General features: G+C 33.0%; 1 protein-coding gene and 1 pseudogene across 1 annotated transcript; both read left to right on the top strand.

Moving 5' to 3' along the window:
* Nucleotides 1-2,664: 2,664 nt before the first annotated feature.
* On the top strand, nt 2,665-3,716 carry LOC145621298 (ethylene-responsive transcription factor WIN1-like). Its single transcript, XM_081676040.1, has 2 exons — nt 2,665-2,769; nt 3,222-3,716. The coding sequence occupies exons 1-2, from the start codon at nt 2,681-2,683 to the stop codon at nt 3,682-3,684; spliced, it is 552 nt and encodes a 183-aa protein (XP_081532166.1). The 5' UTR covers nt 2,665-2,680; the 3' UTR covers nt 3,685-3,716.
* Nucleotides 3,717-9,296: 5,580 nt separating this feature from the next.
* Nucleotides 9,297-11,869, top strand: LOC145619959 (6,7,8-trihydroxycoumarin synthase pseudogene; annotated as a pseudogene).
* The last annotated feature ends 351 nt before the right edge of the window (nt 11,870-12,220 follow it).

The following is a 12,220-nucleotide window of genomic DNA, read 5'->3' as shown; positions in this document are numbered from 1 at the left end:
GTAATACAATCAAACAAGTCATTGCTTTTCCTTAATTAAGAACACCTTGTTAAATTGTTAAGGACATAGATTTTGCAGCTATTTTGTTGAAAATGGGCCGCAAACATGGGCCTACATGGCCAAATTTATGCCAGCCTAGGCAATCTATGAATCAGAGAAGCTTTGCTCAATTTAATTTCTATAAGTGGATCAAGTAAAGCTGTAAAGTTAAGTACAAATAAGTATAACTTCATACTAGTATACAAAAATTAATTGATGTAGACGGATAATGTTTGAAAGTAGAGGGGAAAATAAAGAAATCTTTTTTTTCAAGTATACGTAGATAGCGAAGTTTGAACATGTGATCCTTAAAGTCTAAAGGTGAATTCTCCACTATTGCGACACATTTGACACTGACAAAGTACTAATGTACGGTACTTCACATTTTCTTTCCCGTGCTTGGATAACGCTCGTAACACATTTGCGTTTGGGAAGAAGTTACGGGCCGCGACTGAAAACCCTACGATAACTACATGACGTAGTGTCAGTAGCTAACATAGAATGCCTTGAATCAACCTTATTCTAAGCTAATGGCAACAATACATCCGTCATTGTTTAACCTTAACACCACCGTCCATGCATGGCGTCCGTGCCCATATTTTGGCCATATCCCTTCGGCTGGCTGGTTTAAGGCTGCAATTGTATTTATTAATTGTTGAAGCAATAAAGAATTAAAGATAACAAAGATTAAGATTAACAAATCAAAAGTATTATCGCGCACTCCCTTATGACTACATAATAACATATCTCTTGTGTGTGAATCAGTGTATTTGGGTATGCATGCACATGACTACATGAGGATGCAGTTTGATTAATGTTAACAACAAATATAGAATTAGGGCATTTTCACTTTAGCTTAATTTCAGTTCATTTCAATTTAGTTCAATTTAGTTCAGCTCTAATCAGTTTAATTCAGTCTAGCTCCTATCAGTTTAGTTCAGTTTAGCTCCAAATTTCCTTCTCTCATAAATAATTCATTTCAGATCTATTCAGATCCAATCAGTTCAATTCTGTTCAGCTCCAATCAGTTACGTTCTGTTCAGTTTAACTCAATTCAGTAAATGTGAACATACCCTAATTAGTGTTTTTTTAACAAAATTTTATTAATATTAATATCATATACTTCGTATATACAAAGTATTTTCATTATATGTGCAATTTGATAAAGCTCACTTTAGATGAAATGGTTGCATTATTACAAAGTACTCCGTATATTTTAATTTATATTTCAAAGTAACATGACACTCTAATGACATTACATTTACATTTTATACAAAGTATATCACAATATAAAGTTATATATAAAGGTTAAATAAAAAGTTTAATATTAAAAGTACAAATTATGCTATCTTTTCGAAATGAAAAAAGTATAACATTTACACATTATCAATCCATATATGAATATATGATAGTTGCATCGAATATTTTATTTGGAAGAATTATATGAATTCATCTAAAGAGATCCTATAACAATGTAACACATGAATATTTAAGAGATAATATTACATGTGGTTGTTTTAATCTCCACCCTACCAAAAAAACGAACGAAAAAGAGGACGTAATCACCGAAACAAACTCCAAAGTGTAATTACTGCAATTGGTTGCTAAAAAGCAATTCATAAATCTCTCTCCTCCAAATCCAATCACTTTACGTTCAAAGGAAAGGTAAAATGATGCAAGCCAAATTGGCCTAATGTCCTTACGTCTATTAATGGGAGAGGGCGATTTGTATGACGATCGTTATTTATTTTTGTACTAACCACACAATTTTTTTTTAAATAAATTAAAGTTTAAAAAAAAAAAAAAAAAATTCGGATGATACTTTTACAAAAATCTTTCCTCATTTTGCAATTTGTCAATTATTTGCTAGGTTAAGTCTTTTGTTTTTTTTATACATGTAGATATAAATTTTAATAATGTTAAATCAGTAAAATAACTCAAATATAAAACTAAATACGGTACTTAAATCTAAATTTTACTTGTACTTTAAATTACATGAATTGATTATACCTACGGATGGAAGTTAATAGTCCAATATATAATGTTAATTATATTGATCATTTTATCATATTAAATAAATTTTAAAATAAATATAATAACGTGAATCAAATATAGCGTAAAACTGATCAAATGTGCCACATTTTGAAGATTTTAACTCAATTCGTAAGGTTTTTACACAAATGAAGATATCAAGAATAATTTAGCAAAGGGACTAGTCGCGGGATCGAACTGTAGTGGACTAGCGATAGTGAAGAAGCGTTAAAGCTTTAAGTTATTAGGCTGCCCTGATATACACGTAAATGAAAGTTTAATAAACAAAAATCGATCTCAAGTATACACCCTCCTTAAAATTTATCAACTAAACTAGATTGTGCAGCTGTCATCTATAAATCGAAAATTATAGTAATACGAGAAAACTATAGAATAAGACAAATTTAGCAACGGAGCCGACAAGTAAGCCTTGTTCTAGTTAAATGCAATGTGGGGCATGTTTAATTTGATCTACCTATAGTCCTCAAATCACTTACGTATACCTTTAACTTGAATTCATCTTCAACTACCCACACTTATAATTAGCAACCATCTTCTTTTCTCAACTATCCCATTGTACTTTGCACACCCACTATCACTCCCAAAAATTATGGGACTCTTACATTCTACTAAGAAGTTCAGAGGTGTCAGGCAGCGCCATTGGGGTGCTTGGGTTGCTGAGATTCGTCATCCTCTATTGTACGTACTTCTCTACTATACTATTACTATAAAACCCTAATTTATACCTCATTTTATTTTAAAATCATGTTAAAAAAAAATGTAATTTTCACAAAATCAAGAATTTAACTCTATTCCCCTCAATATCTAATCATGCATATTGTATGCAATTTTTGCATAAAATTTTGTCGGAGTTAGTGGTTTATTAGTTTTAGTTCGACTTTTATAATTTAATTATTGATTACTGTAAAATGACAAACATCTTTATTTTACGAGTTATCAATTTTTTTATTATTATTTTGGATTAAGGCTTTGATTGATTGATTGATTTATTACTTGTTTAGATATATTTTTGATATAGGAGTACTATGCATGCATACTGCATAGGCAGCGATGATATTCTACTTATGAATTTTATGTGATGAATAGTCATGATGAATTATTATCTAAACTTGGAGTCTTAATTTGTGTAGGAAAAGAAGAATATGGTTGGGGACCTTCAAGTCTGCCGAGGAGGCGGCTAGAACCTACGATGAAGCGGCCGTCCTAATGAGTGGCCGGAAAGCTAAGACAAATTTTCCAGTCACTACCGAAATTGGCTCAAGCAATGAGATAATAACATCATCAAGATCAACAAAAGAACCATTGTCAAAATCCCATCCAAATTCTACTGTTTCCTCCCTCCTTAACTCGAAGCTTCGAAAGTCATATCAGAAGTTGTGTCCTTCCCTCACTTGTCTAAGGCTAGACACCGAGAACTCCAACATCGGAATATGGCAAAAGCGGTTCATTGGAGGGCAATCGAACTCTAGTTGGGTCATGACCGTAAAGTTTGATGCAAAAAACAATGTTGAAGCACAAGAAACTAAGGGTGGAATTAGTGATGAAGAGAAAATTGCGTTGCAAATGATAGAGGAGCTTCTAAATAATTACTAATATATATATAGTACGAAGTATATATATTATGTTTGTTATACTACGTATATTCTAGCTTTAGTTAGACAATAGTACGACGGTACGGTATAGGTAAAGTACATAAAATACTTGGGTTATTATTAGGATTATACTATGTGATTAGGATTAAGGAAGGTGTGTTAATCTAGGAATCCTATACTAATACACTCCCTAATTACGTACTAGTAGTATATTCTTAATAATTACTATAAAGTATCGATTAGCTGTTATTGCAAGTTAGAGAAGCATGCTAGTGTATTTTACAACTTTATTTGTCATTTTCTACATGTGGCAAACTTATGGAGTAGTTATGGGATATATATATGTACGTATATCGGGTATATGTGGGAATAATAAATTATACTCATTAAGGAGTATAAATGTGCAATTTTATAAGTAAATTAAACTAAACTATTATTATTATTATTATTATTATTATTATTATTACTTTGTTTGCTCTTATAGTAAAGTTTGAAATTACAAGTGATACCAACGTAACGCAATTCTAATAAGAATGTGTGTAATTGATTTAAGTTATTTAATTTCTTAGAGCAATACCTTCTTGTATTCATATATTATATATTGAACATACGTATCTTCGTCAATTGTCAAATAATATAGACTCTTGAGCTTTAACAACAGTGAAAATTTTACAATAGTACGCCATCTTTAAAATGACTACTAGCTACTATACTTAGGGGCCGTTTGGTTCGCACGGGGGAATCGGAATGGAATGTAAATCCCCCAATTTTGGGGTGTTGTTTGTTTTGAATAACAAAGGAATGGAATGAATTAAAGGCCACCAGTCCAACCACCTTCACACCACCACATCACCACCTTCACACCTACCAATACCACCGGAAAACCTACCCTGACCACCACCGCCCCTCCCCCGACCACCGCCGACCCTCCCCCGAGCCTCGCTGCCCTCCCCTCCCCCGAAAACACCACCCCTAGCCCCGCAAAACCCGATCGCTGTTTACCATTGCTGCTTCTTCTTCTGCTGCTGTTTACCATCGCTCCCACCCCGCAAAACACCGCCCCGATCTCCCTCGACCCCAAAAACCGCCGCCCAGCCCTCCCACCATTACAAAGGTGGCTGGGCGGCATTGGGTGGAGGAGATTCCGATCTCATCCATTTTCGTTCCTTTGTAATTCGTTTTCGTCAAGTCTGCCGCCTCTTCGGATATCGAATAGTGCTCCTGTGGCACCGTTGTTATCATCACCGGCGTCGAAAACTGCTTTGCTCAGGGTCGAGGGAGATCGGGTTTTGCGGGGCAAAGCAGAAAGCAGTTTTCGGGGGAGGGGAGGGCGGGAAGGCTCGGGGGAGGGTCGGCAGTGGTCAGGGTAGGGGCGGCGGTGGTATGGGCTGGTTTTCCGGTGGTGTTGGTAGGTGTGAAGGTGGTGATATGGTGGTATGAAGGTGGGTAGGGAAAGGGAATGGAAAAGTCTAGGGGGGGTGGGGAATGGAGTTAGAAGGATTTGGGGTAATGAGGAGGGTAAAGGGAATGATTAAAAGCGTAAAACAAACATCAACAAAGGGAATCGAGCCAGTTGATTCCCATTCCCTTTCCTGATTACCCCCAACCAAACGGCCCCTTTAATTTTCATTGGCCTCTTTTTAATTTTTTTTTGTTGGTCAAACTTATTAATTTACAAATGATATTTCTTTTTAAATTTTTTTTTCGAAATTAATTTTCTGAATTTTCAAAAAATTTTCTTTTATTTTCATAATAAATGAAAAGTTAGACAATGAAAATTAAGTATAGTGTTGGTCGTTTTGAGGATGACTAACATAGAATTTTCCCAACAACAGATCAAACACAATTTTCCCTCCTTTTTAACTTTGGCAATATATATGAGTACTTCATACATAATACCGCGAGTAAGACACTAACATCATTGAAGACTGTGCCTTTACCTCCAGAATGACCATCTCTTTGACTTATGTTCGTTGTTGGATCTATTGGTGCTATCTTCCTCGAAAGAGGCGTATCCACAATCATTTTTGTTACAACAAAGCTCAAATCAACTCTGATACCATTATGTTATGACAAGTGCAAGAAATACGTAGTATTAATAATTAAATTAACAAACAAGAACACAAAATTATGTGGTTCACTAATGATAACCTATACTAAGAAATGGGTGAGATACAAGCTTTTTTTTTTTTTTATTATCTTGAGGATAATACAAATTACAAAATAGTAACTAGGCTAAACCATAGTATACCATCACATATATTGGAATATTATAACATAATTAAAAAAAAAAAAACCAATTCAACATTCAAGCCATATTATAACATAATTGAAAGAAACTTTTCACTTACAATTAGATAAATAAACTATTGGCTGTTATTAGGACCACATTTATTATTTTCGAAATAGAACTTAAAACAAATATAGAAAGAATTTTTGAGCAAGCAAGTCATCTTTAAAGCTATCAAAACGTCCAAGCAATTGGTACCTCGATCATATTCATATATATACCTAGTAACCAATTGTCTAAAAGCACAAATATTTAAATTCAGTATTGTTGGTGAATGCTATTAAGTTTCCTTAAACCTTACTAATCCAATCTTAAATTGAAAATTAATGAAACTCACTAACTAATGAAGTGATTGGATTGGAGTAGGTTCTCTCAAAAAGCAAGAATTGATAGGAGTGGCCCTAGTGGTTGATTAGAAACGAATCCGAGATTTGGCGCACTTAATACAAATCTTAATACGTGACATAATCTAATAGGCCATGATTTTACAACTCTCTATCATATCCTTCTTGTTTGTCTCACTCTTTTGGAATTTTCACTTTGAGCTAGGAGAGATCAACTTTTATCATAAAGATCTACTCCATGATCATATGTATGAGAAAAGATATATTCGGAATCTTGTTATATTTGTCTAGATGTAAATTTTTGAAACTTGTCATTTTAAGTGAGTTTCTATAATGCATAGTTGAACATGTATATATAACAATGCTCACATAGATTCATTGGAAAAAGTATGCAAAAAAGGCAATTGAGACTACACAACCGAATTTTCACCATTACATTTTCGATTTTAGAACCAAATTTTGATATGTCTCTTTAATGATTTTGGACAATGAATAATGATTCAAATTTTCACAAGATGATTGAATAGTTATCTTTTAATGGTGGATATCAATTAGTTTAGATGAATTAAATCTGATCTTAAGAGGTAGCGCCAACTTGCCAAGACGACTTGAAATTAAATCCAAATTACTTCTTTTTCCATTTGAAACTCTCTTTATCTTTGGGTAATTTTTTTATTTTTATTTTTATTTTTTAAGTATAAATAAATACGAGTAAATTAAAATAAACTAGAAGAGGTGGCTATATATATCCTTGTCCATCTGTCGCTAATAATAAAGCGCCCCAAAATTCCAATTTCCATTTTACATGGAATAAGCCAATTATAGGCCTGCCCTTTTACTTAATAGAATTGTAGTGGAGTTATAATTGGAGTGATAGTGAAAGAGACTTGTCTTAATTTTAGTTTATTTCAATTTTTATTTGGTCACAAATTAAAGTGATTGGTCTTAATTAGGAAGATGCCAATAGTTTCATATAGTATGGTTGGTATAAACCTTCTAATCAATTAATCATGGATCATTCATTAACATGTTTAAATGCTCAAGTATGGGTAGGTCAATTTTTTGGGCAAGAAATTGAATTGCTAGCAAGAACTACATTTTCTTCTTGGAATTTAATTTAAAGGATTAAGGTTGTATAAGAGTTGTCAAAATTTGGACTCATTAGTCATTAGAAGGCAAACTTGCTTGAGTTTTTGGTTTCTCAATTAATGATAAATTAATCTTTTTTCAAAGGCACTTTTTAACGCGTGTTTATAATACTCCGTAGGTTAATACTTAAAAGATTCTAAATTACTCAATTATTCTAACTTATCAAATGAGAATCTTATCATAGCCAGTTAATGTATTAAAATCGTATTCATGGGAGTATGGGACTGCTTCGAGATTGAGTTGTATTACTATGAACGTTATTATTGGTTTAATGGTTTGTTTTAATCTAGGTGCTTTGCTTCTTGGCCTGTTGTGCATTAGTTTGGGCTTCTTATATATCTTCAATATGTGGGAAATTATGATATTATTGATAGTTTTGATTCTTTTGAACATTTCATTTTTTTTTTGTAACAGCTATATTACGTATAGCATCTGTTTTTATTTTAAACGACCATTTTTTTCTTAAGTGTTATAATCTTAAAATTGAGAATTTTCTTTTCACTTTTAACTAGCAGATCTATATTAATTGGTTGTCAGTGTAGTGGTGATTGGCACTACACTTGGTAGGGAGGACCCGTGTTCGATTCCTCGCAACAACAATTGAGAGGGGATTGGAACTTCACCACCCAAAACTGATCTCCGAATCCGGATTAGCCCAAAAGGTGAAGCGGGTGGAACACCAAACACCTAACACCAATAAAATAAATAAATAGCCGATCTATTCTAATATTTTCATAGGTGAATCTATCTTACATTTTTAGTCCTCTATCATATCAACTGATCACCAATAGGTCAGATCAGACAGAAGATCAAAAGTTTGAATTTCAAGAACCGGAGACCAGGTAGATTAAGTTTATCAGACCCGAAATGAATAAAAAAAAAACTGATCCAAAATTCGGACCGGAATGGTTTTGATCGATTTTACAAGTTTTTTGAAAAACCTCAAAATTTTAATAATATTATGAAAACTCGAAAAAAATATATAGGAAAAACCATTAATTAATTGACCAGTAGTAAGTAATTGTTATTCGATTTTGTTTTGTGTTGGTGTTTCGTTTGGATTTATACATTATTTATTGCTTCCCATCTTGAAGTACACTCTATTACATAAGTACGAGTATAGTTTTTCAGACCAGAAAATAAAAATAATATCTTTTTTGTAACTTGTAGAGAAAGAAAATGTAAAAAATGCAATGTAGCTTGTGAATTGAGATTGCTCTTGCATCAATGAAGAATCGTTGAATTTTTCATGTGGTAACAATTGATACCTTTATTATCCTAATAGAAATAACGTTTACTTTATAAAATATTACTCGTATTTTGTAGAATAAGATCGAAAAGTCATTGATAAATAGGAGGATATATATAACGTACATAGTCCGTTGAAATTAGCATGTGCAAAGATCTTGTCCTTCGTAAACGATCACTATGCTAGAGTAGAAGCCTAAACCAGGCTCTTCCTCTTAAAATTTTCGAGTGCACAATGTACGGAGTATTATATTATTTTAATCTCTTACTGATCTATATACTTCGTATAATAATATTAATTATTAGCTAGTATATATAAACTATGTTGTATATCATAATCAATAGAGTGAGAACCAATCCTTAAATACTTATATTAATTAAGTGTAAGTGTGAATTAAGATAATAAACTATTACTAGGTAAATTGAGCGAAGTGTAGATTGACGAAGAGTTGAAGAGCATGTTGCCTCATAACACTATAAATACAATGCTTTTTCGTTGCATGGTGAAGGCCAGGCAAGAACAACAGCATAAAAACAACTTGTTCCAACAAAAAAGGCTTAGGGAAAAGAAAAATCTAGAATATGGTAGTCTTAGATTTCTTACTAGTGTTAGGTTTAACAGTCATTTTTCTTATTCTTCTTCTTCTTTCAAAAAATCGGAAAACTAAAGTTTATAATCCTCCCCCTGGTCCAAAAGGGTTTCCGATCATTGGAAACTTCCACCAATTTGGTCCCTCAAAAACAAATTTTGCCGAATTTTATACATTAGGCAAGACCTACGGACCAATTTTGAAGCTTCGATTGATGAAGCAATCGATGATTGTGATTCAATCAGCAAAGTTGGCCAAAGAGGCAATGCAAACAAATGATAAAAACACGTGTGATAGACTAGTAACAACCGGTAGAAAAAAGGTTTCGTACAACTTATTAGAAGTAGCGTTTGGTCCATATAATGAGTATGTTAGAGAAATGAAAAAGATACTTTCGGCTCATTTTTCAAGCTCCAAAAACTTGCAACTTTTTGCCAACATACGGAAGGAAGAAGTCACAAGGTTGATGCAAAAGGTTTCTTCTCTATCTTCTGCTTCTAAACTCATCAACTTGAACGAATTGATTATCAATTATGCAAGTGCCGATGCAAGTAGGTTTAGTTTTGGCAAGAGGTACGTACTACTCCCTCAGTCTATTTTTAAACACTTCTCTCACGGAAACCAAAATTTATACTACCTCCGGTTCAAATTACTCCCAACTTTGGAATATTTTATATCTCACAAATAATACCCCAAAGTTGCGAGTAATTTGGACCGGAGGTAGTATTTAGGCTTGGTACTCCCTCCGTTCGCAACAGTTTGACTTTTACGCTATTCATATGCTTATTTAACTACATTTTACCAATATATAAAAAACATATGTTGCCAAATAATATATTTTTGGATTAGTACGTGTTTATACTTCCTCCGTTTCTGTATAGTTGCAATACTTTCCTAAAATAGAAATATTACAATAGTTGTAACACATCATAAAAGGAAGGTTTTTATGGTGAAAATCGTAATAATACCTTTATTTAAGGCACATGACCCACTTGATTATACTCCCAACAACCTTTTAAGTTTTAACTCCATGTACGAAGTATATATTATCGTTATGTTAAGCTTTCATACTTCTTAATGATTCTTCATATATAAATTACAGTACAAATTATATGGAGAAACCTGAAAATAGAAACCTTACAACCAAGAAACGTAGAGGCTCTAGTATATTTAACGTAATAAAGAGTATTATTGACCTATGTTTGTTTTCTCAAAAAATTACCTATGTTTGGTACGCAGGTACAACGGTGAAGAAGAGTTAGGAAACAAATATCATAGGCTTCTACATGATGTTGAAACTATGTTCACAGCTTTCTTCTATAATGATTATTTCCCAATTGTTGGTAATTTGCTTGATAAGCTCACTGGAAAATCTTCGAGGCTTGAACAAATTTTTAAGGAATTAGACGCTTTTTTCGAACAAATCATCAACGATCATCTTGGAGATACCAAGCTTAATTCGGAACATGAAGATGTAGTTGATCTTCTGCTTCGCCTCAAGAATGATGCTTCCTTTCCATTTAAGCTCACAATGGAGCACATCAAAGCAATTTTTTTGGTAATTTAATCTATCTCTTTAAATAAACTTTTCGAATTTTTAAGCGTCTAAAAGTTAAACGTAGTATGGAGTATTTTAATGATAGATGAAATTTTTAAATATAGTGCTTTAATGATAACGTTTTTTATATGCAACCAGTTGTATCTTATGCATGCTCGACCAATTGACCGGTATAACTTAGGTTATTAATTATTTGCTCACATTGTACCAATTGAGCAAATGGGTCAAAAAACAACATGACAAGTTACAACTAGTTGTATATGAAAATCCTCTTGAGAGATCAACAAACATTAATTACTGATTAATCACATTTATTCATGGACAAACATTGTTAAATGTATAGTCCTAATTATGTTAGCTAATAGCCCAAATACATGCAATGTTTGCAGAATCTTTTTGCCGCAGGAGCAAGTAGCACCACAGCTACAATAATATGGGTAATTTTAGAGCTAGTAAAGAGCCCAATTTCAATGAAAAAAGTGCAAGAAGAGCTAAGGAATGAAGCACAAAAAAAGGGTACTACTTGTATAGAAGAAATTGATCTCCCAAATCTCAAATACTTCAAGGCAGTAGTGAAGGAAACATTTAGATTGCATCCACCAGCACCATTTTTGATTCCACGAGAAGCAGTCCAAAAATGTGTTATAGGAGGATACGACGTATTACCCAAAACTAAAATATTTATTAATGCTTGGGCTATTGGACGAGATCCTGAATGTTGGAAGGATCCTGAAATATTTATGCCAGAGAGGTTTATGGGGAGTTCAGGGGATGTTTTCAAATCACTAGAAAACTTTGCAATGATTCCTTTTGGCCGTGGAAGAAGGATGTGCCCTGCTTACTCTCTTGGTGTTGATAACCTTGAGCTCGCGCTTGCCAATTTGTTGTACTCTTTTAATTGGGAGTTGCCTACGGGTGTAAACAAGGAAGACGTCGATAACAAAACAAACCCTGGTATTACAATGCATAAGAAAAATACCCTTTACCTTGTTGCAAACAAATTCTGATGCATATTTGTGCTACATCCTCATTCCCTTCTCCATCTTGATTATATGTTTAGGGTATCCCTTTAGAAATAATACTACGGAGTATTTCGAAATTAAATATTCTCTCTCTCTCTCGCAATTTTTCTTTCTTTTTTTTTTATTTATTTTTATTTTATTTTAAATGTACTACGAGTAACAATTATAGTGATTCAATTCTACACGTTACATGCGTCTACTTTTTCTCGTAAGTTCTAAGATGGAATATTAATTATGTTTAGTCGAATTGCTTTAGTATTATTAAACAGACCAACTCACCAAAAGTTTAAGTTGATAGTTGAACCTCAAGATCGGTTTATATACTCTGTATCACAC

This window comes from Chenopodium album, chromosome 27 (assembly GCF_948465745.1).
Source record: "Chenopodium album chromosome 27, dcCheAlbu1.1, whole genome shotgun sequence".
Classification (NCBI taxonomy): domain Eukaryota; kingdom Viridiplantae; phylum Streptophyta; class Magnoliopsida; order Caryophyllales; family Amaranthaceae; genus Chenopodium; species Chenopodium album.
This window is presented reverse-complemented; position numbering and strand designations above follow the sequence as displayed.

What these genes read in the sequence shown, in the direction of transcription:
- LOC145621298 (XM_081676040.1), top strand. Translation starts at nt 2,681, where the DNA reads ATGGGACTCTTACATTCTACTAAGAAGTTCAGAGGTGTCAGGCAGCGC. An exon ending in GAGATTCGTCATCCTCTATT is followed by an intron (nt 2,770 to 3,221) that starts GTACGTACTTCT and finishes TAATTTGTGTAG; the next exon opens with GAAAAGAAGAATATGGTTGG.